The sequence below is a fragment of the Gadus chalcogrammus genome, chromosome 23 (assembly GCF_026213295.1).
Source record: "Gadus chalcogrammus isolate NIFS_2021 chromosome 23, NIFS_Gcha_1.0, whole genome shotgun sequence".
NCBI lineage: Eukaryota > Metazoa > Chordata > Actinopteri > Gadiformes > Gadidae > Gadus > Gadus chalcogrammus.
The window spans coordinates 4,707,401-4,722,098 of NC_079434.1; the positions used below are offsets into that span (position 1 = coordinate 4,707,401).

Here is a 14,698-nt window from a genome sequence, read left to right on the forward strand (position 1 = left end):
GTGGTTTAAACAGCCCTACAACCGTAGCTCCAGAGATTAAAAGGGAATGCGAGATTGATGTGTCTGATGTCGACCAAATGACCTATCGTTATCTGAGCTCCAGGGGTCTGACCTCTGCTTCTCTCCCTCCCCCTCTCCCAGGTTCCCCCAGGAACCCTGAGCTGCAGCAGGGCAGGATGATGAGCCCGGCGTCCGGCTCCAACCCGGACCTCTCCGGGAGGCAGACCTATCAGCGGGCGCCGCACAACAGCAACAACAACAACCGCATGGCTGAGATGGGCCCGGGGGGGCTGTTCAAGACCCCCATGCCCCCCCACCACCAGACGCAGCAGGAGGCCTACGGGGTGTCTGTAGGCGGAGGCATGGGCGTAGGCCGGAGGGACTCGTTCGACCGCTCCTCCCTCCCCCCTCAGAGACCCACCGAGCTGGGCTTTGCCTCGCCCCAGCTCCAGGACCCCATGTTCCCCTCCAGCCCCCTGTCGGGCCTGGGCTCCCCTCACCGCAGCCCTTACTCCCAGGCCCCAGGGACCCCCCGGCCGGACTACAGCCAGGTCCCGGAGCCCTTCGCTCAGCAGTCCGCCCTGAGCTCCGCAGCCTCCCCGGACCCCTACTCAAACGCCCCCGGCACGCCCAGACCCCACTCGGACGTGTCCTACCTGGCCAACCCGGCCGGGCTGAGGCTGGACCAGTTCGGCCAGCAGGCGGCCGGTCGCAGGCAGTCCCCCTCCCAGCCGGCCCTGGACCCGTACGGCTCCATGCCGGGGACGCCCCGCAGCTACCCGCGGTCCCCCGGCAGCCAGAGGAGCGCCGACCCGTTCGGCCAGGGCGCGGGCGGGAGCAGACCCTCTCCCGACCCCTACGGCCAGCAGCCCTCCACCCCGCGGCCACAGATGGCCCCCGGGACGCCCGGGGGCTCGGTGATGTCCCCGATGTCTCAGAGCCACCCGGGGGACGCCGGCGCCTTCCCTCATGGCCACCAACAGGTAGGAACCACGTCGTACAGATTCAGAGAGTGTGTTGTAAGACGCAACATCTGGTCGCGCGACAGGCTAGTTCTATCCACGTCCGCACTTCCATGTTGTAGAGACAAAGGTTTGATTCCCACCTGCGGTCCTACATTCCCTCTCTTCCTCAACCCCCTCACCTTTTCACTGTCCTGTCCATAAAGGCCCAAGAAAAGCCAATAATAAAAGAAAACAATAAAATATCAATACTCTCCCTGTGCCCGCTCCTCTAGCTGCAGCAGTCGCCCGGGAGGCTCCAGCAGCAGGACTTGTTCCCCAGAGCCCCGGGCTCTCAGACCCCCAAGCACCCAGGGATGTCGGACGACGGCGGGTTCTCCACCATGTCCCGCCGGACGCCGGGGCACGACCCCTTCGAGCAAGGCCACATGGCATCGGGGCCTTCACAGATGGAAAAGACGGGCGCCAATGAGATGGCGTCGCTGGGCGGGAACCCCTTGGAGGGACCAATCAGCATAGTTCCTCAGCTAGGTGACTCCGAGGAGAAACTAAGACAGGTAAAAAAACGGAATGAAAACCGTTCACTAACCTCCCTCTGGATTCTTTTCTGTTCAATCTGTGTTATATTCTCCATTTTTTAATTATTGGTTCTTGTTCGCAGCGCCAGAGGCTTCGCCAGCTAATCCTGAGGCAGCAGCAGCAGAAGACGGCCCTCCGGCAGGAGAAGGGGCTTCAGGAACAGGCCTCAGGACCCGCCAGGCCCCCCCCCGCCTCCCCCCAAGGTCCCACTGGACCTGGTCAGACCACCCCTCGCCACTGGTCCCAAGAGGACCAGTCGGTGCTGGCGGCGATGCAGCCGGACCTGTTCGGCCGCCCTCCTCCCCCCTACCCCGGTACGGGCCGGGCCGGACCCCAGGCCATCAGGGCCCCCGGGCCCTTCCCCACTAACGAGGGCCCCTACCTTCGGCAGCCTGTTAGGATGGGTGCCGCTGCCAACATGCCCAACATGGCTAACATGGGGCTCCGGCCCCAGAACATGAGGTGAGCACAGGCAACGCGGCGACAATCGAATGTCTCTATTACCAGGAAGCTGGACAGGTATCTCATGGACCGACTCTTCCCACAGATTTGGCTTCCCAGGGGTTCAAGGGGAGCCCTTTCTGCGCGCCGCCCAGCAGACGCTGCCCGGCGCTGCTCAGATCCCCCCTGAAGGCCTGCCGGGGCAGATCAGACGACCCATGCCCGGAGACTTCTCCGGCATCCGACCCATCACCGCACCGGCAAACCAGCCGCGGCCCCTGATGATGACCGGTGGGTAGACGATGCTTCAGAGCCGATTGGTTTAATTAGAACTCAAGCTGAGGAATGCGATCAACGCAATAGTGACATTTTGAGGAAGGGTTTAGATTTAAAAATGTCTTTCCAGTGTGTGGGATTTCTGCAGTCCGTCATGATAATAACGCGTGTCCTTGACCTGCTCCACCCAGCAGGGGTTCCCCAGCCCTTCCTGTCCCACGCCCTGCCTCTGCAGCAGCACAGCATCATGGGCCAGCCCTTCATCGAGCTGAGGCACCGGGCTCCAGACAGCCGTGTCAGGCTGCCCTACCCGATGGGCGGCCCCATGGAGCAGCAACAGCAGAACCCCCACAGCCAGCAGGGCGTCCAGGCGGCAATGTCTGGCATTGACCTGCTGTACCAACACCAGGGCCTGGTGGCCCACCAGCACCAGCATCAGCCCCCGCTCGGTCACCACGGCAACATGTCTCAGGGCGGCGACACGGGGCTGCCGGGCGGTGACGGGATGGAGGAGCACCTAGAGGGAGAGGACTCAGCGGTGAAGGACCTGGAAGACGTGGAGGTCAAAGACCTGGTGGACCTCAACCTGAACCTAGACCCAGAGGACGGTAGGAAGTCGTCCCTGTTGGCCATATGTGTCCGCGTTTGATTCTGGGGAACTCCGACTGGGTTATATTATTTCTATCATCCCTGTTGAATGGCTGGGGATGAAGGATATGATCAAATACAGATTGTTCACATTGCCATCTGTTCACCGACCCCAGGAAAAGAGGAGCTGGATCTGGGGCCCAACGACCTCCACCTGGACGACTTCCTGCTCTCCGGGAAGTTTGACCTCATCGCCTACGCCGACCCGGAGCTGAACCTGGAGGACAAGAAGGACATGTTCAACGAGGACCTGGACCTGAGCGACCCCGCGGAGGAGACCCACAGCAGGGCGCTCAAGGGGAAGAACGAGGAGGTCGCGGAGGACGACGGGGCGGGGGTCTCCAGGCAGCCAGAGGTCCAGGGCTACAGCCCGGGCCAGGTCAAACAGGAGGTCTCCGAGCTCCAGGTGACCAACACGCGGCAGGACAACATCAAGATGGAGAGCGGCAGGGACTGCCTGTCCCTCCACAACCCCCTCGCTGCCATGACGTCCAGCAGAGCCCAGGGCAGTGAGCCTGCAGGCCTGTACCAGGGCTCCTCTCAGCCTGGCTCCTCCATGGCCCACTGCAAGGTAGCTTCCCTCTCTGTCACCAGCAGACAACAACAAGCACAGCTGTCCATCTACGAGCGTTACATCTTTATAACAAAACGCGTTCGTCCTTGTTCTAAATGTCATGAGTCTCATTAAATATTTGGTTCATGTTACAGTGATGCACTTGAAGGTTCTTCGAAAGAGGAAACAAAATAAGTTTTGTTCTCTTTGGCGACACCATTGGCGATAAGCAAAATTTCCCCAGAGATGTAACCATTGTCGCTCCCAACACGCAGTGTGTAACATCATAATGCCTGAAATGCAAGGGCTTTCATCAGTGTTACCTATTTTGGTGATGGATGGTGACTTAACTGACACTTAGTGCCATCACTGCATCTATTCCTGTGGAACCTAGTGAACAGCTTCATATTTTTCATTTCAGCTCAAAAGATGCTGAGAATCAATCATTTATGTTGATCTGTTTTGTTATCGTCACTTTTTATTTTATATTTTTGGTCTTCCAGAAGTTGGAAGGGCCTGGTTCTCAGCAGACCGGAGCCGGACTAGGGGGTGGACCTGGTGTCCAAGGCCAGGAACATGCAGGGTCCGGGATCCCCGTTCCTTACGGAATCCCCCCCGCGCCAGCAGGTAGGTCGCAGCAGCTCAAAGTAGGAGACCCGTCCAAACAACTGGGGAAGGAGGGCAAAGGAACGCATCTTCATGAAACGACAAACAAACAAACATCAAATCATCAAAAAAAAAAAAAAAACTCTTTCTCCTGTCTCCAGGACAACCATCTGTCTACCAGCAGCAGCAGAGGGGCTTTATGCCCCACCCCGCTCCCCCCCACCTACTGCTCCCTCCTCAGACCCTGCCTCCTCAGGCGGGGATGCCGCCACAACCCCAGCCCCAGGTTCCAAATCAGGCCCTGTTCAGTGCTCAGCAGCAGGGCCCCCTGTCCCAGGGCCCGCCCCCCCTGTCCCAGGGCCACAGGCCCCTCCTCCTGGGGGAGCAGCCTCTGCTCCTGCAGGACCTGCTGGACCAGGAGAGACACGAGCAGCAGCAGCAGAGACAGATGCAGACTATGATCCGCCAGAGGCCCACCTGTGAAACACTGCCGCCTAGCCTGGGTGAGCATCAGGAATGGCACAAGGACACGGCTTTAAGCGGTAGATCCCCTTGTCGGGCGCGGCGACGTGGAGTTAGACGAGTGGTTGTAGTCCTTGTAGTTGGAGGTTATTAGGGTATATTTGTTTTTATTGTTTATAGATCCTTTTGGTTATGTCTGCCCCCACCCCCCCCCCCCCCCCCCCCCCCCCCCCCAAGTGTTCACAAATCACTTAAAGCTGCTTTAAATATCTGCGTTATTAGAAGCACAAAAACCCCTCACAAGACAAATCACAATTCACTTCCCCCAATCAATAGAGAAGCCTTTGTAGACAGACGGAGCACAAACTTGCACTGCCTCACCTAGTCATTTCACCTAGTCATTTCACCTAGTCACCGTAGCATATGCATGTTTCTGTATGCTGAGACCAATGTGGGTTTGTAAGAACTTGCATGTATGTGTTTGTTAATGTGCATGTGGGTCATGTTTGTGCGTCTGTATGCGTTTGTGTGTCTTTATATTCCAGAATTTGACTCCATCTCAGACCCCATCATGAAGGCTAAGATGGTGGCTCTGCAGGGTATCAACAAGGTCATGAGTCAGAGCAGTCTGGGCCTCAACCCCATGGCCATCAACAGGTACTACAGTTGAAGATTATTTCTGAATAAAGATAATGGCTTGCGTTGTTGCAGAAGAACATGAAATAATATGGGAAAGGTCAACTCAAGTTACGGCCATCAGACTATGGTATCTTCTTTCATTAAATGTACCTGAATGCACTCCATCCCAGATTCCAACAGGACCCGGGGTCCCAGCCGCCTGCACGGCCGTCTCAACCTCCACAGATATTGGGACAGGTGAGTCATGTCCCCCTAGCCCATTCCTCGTCCACCAGGTGACGTCCTCCCTACATAGCATCCGGCTAACATCCTGTGTCGTTTCCTTCTCCGTTGTCAGGATGGTAAACTCACGCCTCAGTTGGCCCGGCCTACGCCTCCCAGTTTCGCCCCTGGGTTTGTCAGTAAGTATCGCGTCATTCTCCCTTGAGTTTGGTTAGTCCGCCTAGACACCATTGAGCCACACTTGGTTACACAGACAGAGTGGCGATCAATCTGTCAGAATTGTATTGCAAACAATGCATGTCCACACTTTTAAACTCTCAAATGCTTTTGTAGATTCTAATGAGGGGCTCTCATCCCTGAATCAACATTCTGTTCCTTAAGCATGACGAAGACACGACAACGGAAGAGCTGTGACGGGAAACTAAAGATCCCCTGTGTGTCTGTGTGTGTGTGTGCGTGTGCGTGCGCAGACGAGGCAGAGCGCCGGCAGTACGAGGAGTGGCTGGAGGAGACCCAGCACCTCCTGCAGATGCAGCAGGGCTACCTGGAGCAGCAGATCGCCGGCCACCGCAAGGCCAAGAGGGCCATGTCCGCCAAGCAGCGCAGCGCCAAGAAGGCCGGCCGGCCCGTCACCGAGGACGAGCTCACCCAGCTCCGAGGCATCACCCAGCAGCAGGCGGCGGTGCAGAAACAGCTGGAGCAGGTAACCGCGCGCCTGGGGCAGCATAGCCAAACACCACCCCTGACTGCGTCGCTAGAGGAACCCAAAGACCGAACACCCAAACTCACCCTCTACTCCCCTCTCTTTCTCCCGCGCAGATCCGAAAGCAGCAGAAAGATCACGCCGAGTTGATCGACGAATACAAAACCAAACAGCAGCAACAAAGAGTGCTACAGCAGCATCAACAGCAGCAGCAGCATCAACAACAGCAGCAGCAATTGCAGCAGCAACAGCAGCAGCAACTGCAGCAGCATCAGCAACAGCATCAACAACAGCAACAACTGCAGCAGCAACAGCAGCAACAATTGCAGCAACAACAATTGCAGCAGCAGCAGCATCAACAATTGCAGCAGCAACAACAGCATCAACTGCAGCAGCAGCAGCAACAACTGCAGCAGCAGCAGCAGCAACAACTGCAGCAGCAGCAGCAACAACAACAACAACAACAGCATCAACAGCAGCAGCTACAACAGCAGCAGCAGCCTGCTATGATTCCACCTGTGGCGCCCACTGTTGGCCAGCCCATCCTGGGCCAGCCCTTGATGCCCATGCAGGCCCACCAGGGGACACCCACCCAACGACCGACAATGCAAAGCCCACCTGCGGCTTGGAACTCCGCAGCCGTGCGTCCATGCGTACCCATCGGCCAAAGGATGCCCGGCCAGATCCCTCCAGCGGTGGCCAACGCCCCCCAGCCACATGGCCAGCCGGCCCAGGGCATGACCCCCGGCATGGGGACTCCATCTGGGGCGAGCTTTCCCCCAGCGTCACCCCAAGCCCCCCAGGCTGCCGGAGGATCTCCTGGAGCGGCGGGTCCAAACGGAGCCGCAGCCCGACAGGTAACTGCGTGATTCCCCCAACAGGTCAGGCAGTCAGGGGGGGAGCCCTATGGGGGAGGGTGGTCAGGCCGTGTCCCTGGTTAGTTACCTGGTCTTCCTCCAGTTCCTCGGTACCACAGTGTATCCGTTAGTCACGCCCCGAGGCCCCCTCTCGTGTTAGTACGGAGCAGCTCTTTGGAGAGGTAACTTCTCACTACCGTCTCCTCCAGGTAAACTTTGACGACAACAACCCGTTCAGTGAAGGTTTCCAGGAGAGAGAGAGGAGAGAGAGACTCCGAGAACAGCAGGAGAGACAGAGGGTCCAGCTCATGCAAGAGGTGCAGTTACTCTGCACATATAGTTATATTTGTATATATAAATATATTTATATATATATACATAGTTATTCTCTCTATAGTGTTCAGTATATGTGTGTGTGGAGTGGGTATCTGTGCTGTCAGACATATGTCCATGTACTTCTGTCGTCTACTACTGGTGCCAATAGGCAGAGGTGTTAACTGGCCTCATTTGTCCCCAGGTGGAGCGTCATCGGGCCATGCAGCAGAGACTGGTGCTGGAGCAGCAGAGCCTGCTTGGGGCCACTATGGGGCCCGGGGCCACTATGGGGCCCGGCCCCTCACTGAGCTCTGTGGTTCGCCACGGGCCTCCTACCGGGCCTGCGTCTGGAGTTGGTGGTCAAGCTGGCCCAGGGGTTCCCCCCGGTGGGGAGAGCCTCTCCCAGATGCCCTTCTTCAGCTCGGAGCTACCGCAGGACTTCCTTCAGTCCCCTCCGGGCTCCGCGGCCCCCCAGCAGCAGGAGGTCCCCCTCCAGCAGGGCTACGGCGTGCCCCCAGGCCAGAGCCCGATGCCACTCCGGCCCCAAGTTGGCCATGGAAACACAGACATGACGAGACCCCTCCTCCAGACCAGACCCAGACACCCTGGCCCCGCCGGCCCCGCGGCCCAAGGACAGGTGCGTCCGCCTGGGCTAGGAGGAGCAGGGACGGCCGGGCCCCAGCCCGATCTCCATCGCCACCCCTTCAGCCAGGAGGCCTCCGCCTCCCTCATGCAGCTCTACTCTGACATCCTCCCGGAGGAGAAACAGAAGAAGAAGAGGAGCAGGAAGAGGGACGGAGACGACGCCACCGGGGCCAGGACCCCGCTGTCGGCCTACTCCGACGACGTCACCGCTCCCACCACCCCGGCCGTCTCGGACACCTCCTGCTCCACCCCCACCCGGGGCAACATGGAGCAGGCCGATTTCTTCATGCACCAGAGCTCTGGCCTGGCCTCCTCCACGGAGCTGGAGAGGCAGCTGGCCGGAGCCGCTCTGGCAGTCAAGGTGAGGACGCTGTCCCCGCTCACACTCCCTTTATCGTCCTGGGTGACACACCATATATGGGACTGTTAACGGAGGCTCTACTGAGAGACCCCTGGAGGGCCACACAACTTTACATTTGGCAGTGAAGTCATTTGAGCAACATTCATGACCAGCCATCTCCGTGTGTCTCTAATGATCAAACACTATGTGTCCAGAACCCTGTTGAGTCGTTATTAGAATGTTCTTTATTTCATTATTACGTTAGTTTTACTTTGCTTACAAAATAATGTCTGGTAATATGAACATGTGTTTGCGTGTTACATATAGCCAAGCTAGGACGTGGCAGGTGGGTGAGTAAACGTATCTTAGAGGACGTAACCTCTGTCCTCTTCTCCAGGAGGAACACGTGGAAGGCGCAGTATGTGGCGGAGGCGTGCTGAAGAGGGAGAACGGAGGACAGATTACCTCCTCTCCTCTACACGGAGGGGCGGCCGGCGACGCAGGGAAGGAGCTTCTGAGACACCTCCTGAAGGACAAGGCCTCGGCTGCCGCCCAGGCCCCGCCCACATGCCGCCAGCTGTCCAATGACAGCCTGCGGTCTGAGGAAGAGGAGGGCCCAGCCGGGCCTGGGTCACATAACAGCCTGGTAAGGGGGGCAGATAGCAGGACTCTTGGGCCCAATCCCATTTCTACCCCTTACCCCTTACCCCTTCCCCCCCCCTCCCCCATACCCTTACCCCTTCAAAACAAGGGGGAGGGGTAAGGGGAAGGGGAGAGGGGTAGAAATGGGATTGGGCCTTAATGTCGTTTTTGGACCATGGTCTCTGGACTTCTGGACTGCTTCTACAATAAATTGCCTACCCTCGATTTAATAGATGGCGATTGCCTTGCAAAGTCATTGAGATCACAAGCATAGAGCACTCCGTCAAACGTCACCATGTGACCGGTCCTTAATATCTGACACACTGAGTGCTACGTCACCATGTGACCGGTCCTTAATGTCTGACACACTGAGTGCTACGTCACCATGTGACTGGTCCTTTATGTCTGATACACTGAGTGCTACGTCACCATGTGACCGGTCCTTAATGTCTGATACACTGAGTGCTACGTCACCATGTGACTGGTCCTTAATGTCTGACACACTGAGTGCTACGTCACCATGTGACCGGTCCTTAATGTCTGACACACTGAGTGCTACGTCACCATGTGACCAGTCCTTAATGTCTGATACACTGAGTGCTACGTCACCATGTGACCAGTCCTTAATGTCTGATACACTGAGTGCTACGTCACCATGTGACCGGTCCTTAATGTCTGATACACTGAGCCAGTTAAGCCAGGCAGCTTCTTGTTGTTGTCATTGGCTATCAACCTTGTCATTCCCAGTAATGCAGGCGTAGCTCCGGTGTGACGGACGTATCAGGTTTTATTGTAATAATGAATCAATCGGCTTATTCCTTTTCGCTGATGAATATCGTAAAACACTTTTTAAATCATGTTTGTCTTACCAAGGCTCTGTTCCTATGGAAGTAGTGTTCCCGCAGTATGGCCTGTGATGGGTCACTCTTTGCATGTCAATCAACACCTCTTCCTAAGAAGCACGCTGTTGTTCCCAAAGTGAATCCACGCTGTGTCTCTGACGTTTGCATAGAAAGGGCGACTCTGAGACTACCACCAGCATTGATGCGTCATGGATGATGGGTCTCTTCTATTAATAAAGGTTCTCACTACAAATGGTGCTGTGCGTGTGTCCCAGGTGCTGGAGGGCGGTGGCACCGCTGAGCTGATGGAGAGCCTGAAGAGAAAGCAGCAGCAGCAGCAGCAGCAGCAGCAGCAGCAGCAGCGCTGTAAGAGGCCGGGCAAGATGGAGAAGGAGAAGGTTCCCCTGAAGGCCAAGAGGAGGAAGAAGGAGGAAGAGGAGGGCGTGCTATACTCCTCGAACACGGACACACTGATGACTCAAGTCAAACAGGTAGATACGGCTGTCTGTGGCATATCTATAGAGAATGTTTTGCAATGTTTTTCGTAAGCGGTTCTGATTGGTCAATTGGCGTTCCATGGCGGCACTCTGTTTTTCAACAATAGTAATAATAGCCTTGCAACCATTTCGAATCAATGCTCCACAAATCCAACCCTTGCTAAAAGCCATTTGGTTGTAGAAGCCTGTTTGCGGTCTAACAGCTGTAGGGACAAAGCTTTGTTGGAGTGCTGTTCATAATGTGGTGCGTGATCTCTGTCTCTTTGTGCCTGTGGCTACAGCAGCTCTCCCTCCTCCCTCTGATGGAGCCGGTGATGGGGGTGAACGTGTCTCTGTTCCCCCCGTTCGGCAGCTCCAACCTGGACCGGGACAGCCGGCTCACGGGCTCCTTCGGCAGCGCCTCCCTGGACGGGGTGACGGACTACTACTCTCAGCTCATCTACAAGGTACCGTCGCTGGGATGCCATTATTATGGGCTGGACAACGCTGCTACTGCTGCTGCTGTTCTGATACTACTGCGGATCATGTCGCTCCTTAAATGCGCATTTGTGCACATGGATAATATGAATGCTACTCATTCTAATCTTATCCCTAGGATATGCGTCTTCCCCTGCGTTCACTGAGCTTGTACACCGTAATGTAACATCACGATGGCCGCTTCTTTTATTGAAGCATCAGAGCTTTGGAATGTTATTTACTGTGTTTGTAGCAATGATCTTTTGTTAATTGTTCAACTTCAACTTTATTTAGCCATGTATACAGATACTAGGAATTTGTTTTGGTCTTCTCCTTGCAGGCAACACACAGTAAAACAGAAAGACGAAAACACAATACAAGGACAAACAGTACCATTATGAGCAAGTCCAAGTTTAATAGTTATTTAGGAGGGCTATTGCTTGGGGGAAAAACGGTGGAGGTGGTGTGATGTTTTGGACATAATAGCTCTGTGCCGCTGCCCAGAGGGGAGAAGATTGAACAGACTATTGGCAGGATGAGAGGAGTCGGGGGGGCGGGGGGCAGCCAATGATCCGCTCTGATGCCCGGGCGACTCTTTGTAGCCTGGCCTTTGCGCGGGCTGACGCAGAGGCAAACCAGACCGTGAGAGAGGATGTTGGCACACTCTCAATAACCGCTCTGTAGACTTGTACCATGATGGGGGGGACTGACCTGTTCGATTACTGTTCAGACATTGACCGTGAAAGGATTTCTAATTATGGGAAGACATTCCTTCTTTCTCAAGCACGTGTTGATGCATGGTTTACATTAGCTCTGGTTAAGTTATATTTATGTTGATAAAGGTAACACTAGCAGAACTCTCTTGAGTGGAAAATGGTGGAGAATCGCAAACAAAACAACCTATGATGTATTCCGATGTACGAGCCCTATAATAATACATGTGTAGCTTGAGTACACACAGCATTGAGTGACTCTCCTCCCCTCCCCCCACCAGCAGAACAACCTCAGTAACCCGCCGACCCCCCCGGCCTCCCTGCCTCCCACCCCTCCGCCGGTGGCTCGCCACAAGCTGGCCAACGGCTTCGCCACCACCGACGAGCTGGTCAGGACCAAGGCAGCGCTCAGAGAGCAGGAGGGTGAGGGCTACACTCAACCCGTCATCATCGCTGTACCAAACCCCACAATGATGCATCACTACACCAACTATCAAGTCTCGCGGATAGTCTGATGGCAGACAAGCTCAGATCTTGGTGTACCGGGCGTTTCACTCTCTTTCGCTTCATATTTGTTTTTGACCAATCATGTTGCTGGACAAGTAAGGGTGTAATTGCAGAACACAAACTCGGCCAGCAGTAGTAAACTGTACAGAAGTGTCTGAAGGTTTAAGATCAACACTGTGTAGACTGGCTACTGTAGGAATACATTTATTAAAATTGGCTTCTGAAAGCCTTACTAGCACGATGAGTTTTCTTTAGTACAGTACCTCTATAATGAAACTGTAAACGAGGTGTACCACCTCCCCTTGCATCCTCTAGGCCCATATGGTCTCTCCCCAGATGTTCTGCTATAAGATGGTAGCAAGGCTGGATCCGAGATTACTATGAAGTATGAATTTATATTGAGATTAATATATTTGCAGTAACTTGTTTCAAATGAAAACGTTTAAATGTCCTTTTATTTTTTGCCCTTTTTCCATCCAGCGAAAGGATTGTCAGTGGTGAAGCAGAAAGGGGAGGAGCTTCTCAGCCTTAACCACGCCTCTAAGACCGTGGACGTGCCCGCCTCCCTGCCGACGCCCCCCCACACCAACCAGGAGGAGCTCAGGTAGCTTCTTCCTCATGATATACCCGTTTGCATTTCACCATGGATATCAGTCTGGGCTTCAGAGTCTGGCCTCGTACTCTATTTTCTCTTGCCGAATCTGGTTGAATGTGAAGTACCAACATATTCTTCTCCAAGAAAAGTCTTTCATGCTTTTACATAGTTATTTAGTCAATATTGGATATAAACTGGTAAATGCGCAGTAAATTGCTCCACTTTCCCTAGGCGCTGCCTTTCTGTTTTAGTACGGCAGAATACTCCGTGTTCATCATGAACTGGAACTCCCTCCCGGATCGCTGATTGGTCCTTTTTTGGATTTTGTAAATGGCTTTAAACAGGACCGAGGCCAGACCGATCTGAAGTGCATCAGAATGTGAACTTGTGAGAGCGGATGGTCTCTCCAGGCTAGCTATGTAAGGGTGTTGGTGTTGATGTCTGCTCTGTGTGCGTGTGTAGGGTCCAGGAGCTGAGCGCTGGCCGAGACAAGAACAGGGACAGTCCCGAGGGCTACGTCCCGTCCTCCTCTCCCGAGTGCGAGACGGACATGGAGGTCAGCCGCTACCCGGACCTCTCCCACGTCAAGCTGGAGCAGCCTTCTCCCTGCGCCTCGCCTACAATACCCATCATGCCCTGCGCCTGGGGGAAAGGTGAGTCCTCAGACAGCGACCGTGTGTGCGTGTGTGTGTGTGTGTTAGTTATTAGGTGAGTGCTGCATGCACCACTCAACTATTGTTCTTCATAAGTTTTATTCTGTCTTTCCTCTTTATTATTCTCTACAAACTTTGGGACCTATCTCTAGTCTCTAGGTCAATTTTCCACCTAGAGACTCCATTCACATTTTAAAATGTTCAGGATAGCTTGGAATTTTTTTAAATATTTTATACTTTTTAAGATATTCTACTTTTAAAATACTATCTTTTTTTAACATGGGAGTCAATGGGAGGACATTAGAGCCATCCTCTGGCCCTTAGTTTCATACCGGCTTCGTTTTCAGTTGGTCTCATTGATTTACGTTGACGTTGGAGCGTGAAGTCGTCAGCAGTGTTGCCAGATCAGAATAGCGAGCACCGGCTGGCTATTCTCACACACCAGCAGTGCAGGGCCATACATTTGACCTTTCAGATTCTTCAGTTCAATTCATTTTACATTCCTGCATTTTTAGCAATGCGTTGCGCTTTTCATTCAGGTGTCACTTTATTGGTTTCCAACCATTTACATTTCTTAAATGGTGTGCATGTTTACATTGTTTACTCCATTTAGACTTTTGAATTTTTGTTCAAATCCCCTCACTGGATTTAGCCATTTAACGTTTCTTTATGTCTTAATCTATGTGGCTTTATCAAAAAATATTTTCAACCTAACTTTGTACTGCAGCACTTTTTATGCAGGAAATGCGTTTTCTAGTTAATAAATGTCCTTTCATTGTCTGCTTGTGTCCAGGCTCGGCGATAAAGCAGGAGATCAAGGCTGAGCCAAGCCAGTTGGGACCGCCCTCGTGTTCAAACAGTGGTCTGGTGTCCATCGGTATAACGCTGAACTCCATCGCGGCTCAGGTAACCACTGACCCTACTGCTATCCAAATATATATTCAACACAATAGACTTTTATTTTGTTGTTTGAAGTCCTATCCAAACTGAAACGTGATTCCAAAAGCCGACGTAAAACTCTCCTTCTCCCCCGTGTCCAGAACATCCCTCGCTTCATGTTGGCCATCGCTGAACTGCTGCGTGTGCCGGTGCCCCCGAGCTACCAGGTGGCCCAGCTGCCCCCGGGGCCCATGGCCAGGCCCCCGGTGGGGCCCGACCGCAGCTCCCTGGCCATGCTGGCCAACGTCAGAGTCCCCATGCCACACGTAAGTCCTGAGCCACCTCAGCCCTGAGCTATGGCTCTGGGAGGTAGACTGAACCTGAGTTATGGGTCTTGGAGGAGACTGAACCTGAGCTATGGCTCTGGGAGGAGAGGGAACCTGAGCTATGGCTCTGGGAGTAGACTGAACCTGAGCTATGGCTCTGGGAGTGGAGGGAACCTGAGCTATGGGTCTGGGAGGAGAGGGAACCTGAGCTATGGCTCTGGGAGTAGACTGAACCTGAGCTATGGCTCTGGGAGTAGACTGAACCTGAGCTATGGCTCTGGGAGTGGAGGGAACCTGAGCTATGGGTCTGGGAGGAGAGGGAACCCGAGCTGGGACCTGG

At 54.3% G+C, this 14,698-nt stretch overlaps 1 protein-coding gene across 1 annotated transcript in view; it reads left to right on the top strand.

The window, feature by feature from the left end:
- The window catches only part of LOC130377607 (histone-lysine N-methyltransferase 2C-like), a 64,917-nt gene that overhangs the window by 40,865 nt on the left and 9,354 nt on the right, over nt 1-14,698 (top strand). The window contains exons 42-64 of the mRNA XM_056584758.1: nt 142-983; nt 1,238-1,519; nt 1,624-2,003; nt 2,089-2,273; nt 2,450-2,866; nt 3,023-3,477; nt 3,963-4,086; nt 4,227-4,568; nt 5,073-5,184; nt 5,337-5,403; nt 5,504-5,567; nt 5,859-6,091; nt 6,208-6,948; nt 7,158-7,265; nt 7,466-8,269; nt 8,646-8,894; nt 10,008-10,223; nt 10,511-10,675; nt 11,680-11,821; nt 12,386-12,509; nt 12,963-13,153; nt 13,947-14,059; nt 14,194-14,358. Coding sequence (XP_056440733.1) covers nt 142-983; nt 1,238-1,519; nt 1,624-2,003; nt 2,089-2,273; nt 2,450-2,866; nt 3,023-3,477; nt 3,963-4,086; nt 4,227-4,568; nt 5,073-5,184; nt 5,337-5,403; nt 5,504-5,567; nt 5,859-6,091; nt 6,208-6,948; nt 7,158-7,265; nt 7,466-8,269; nt 8,646-8,894; nt 10,008-10,223; nt 10,511-10,675; nt 11,680-11,821; nt 12,386-12,509; nt 12,963-13,153; nt 13,947-14,059; nt 14,194-14,358 — 6,521 coding nt within the window. The remainder of the gene's footprint in view (nt 1-141; nt 984-1,237; nt 1,520-1,623; nt 2,004-2,088; nt 2,274-2,449; nt 2,867-3,022; nt 3,478-3,962; nt 4,087-4,226; nt 4,569-5,072; nt 5,185-5,336; nt 5,404-5,503; nt 5,568-5,858; nt 6,092-6,207; nt 6,949-7,157; nt 7,266-7,465; nt 8,270-8,645; nt 8,895-10,007; nt 10,224-10,510; nt 10,676-11,679; nt 11,822-12,385; nt 12,510-12,962; nt 13,154-13,946; nt 14,060-14,193; nt 14,359-14,698) is intronic.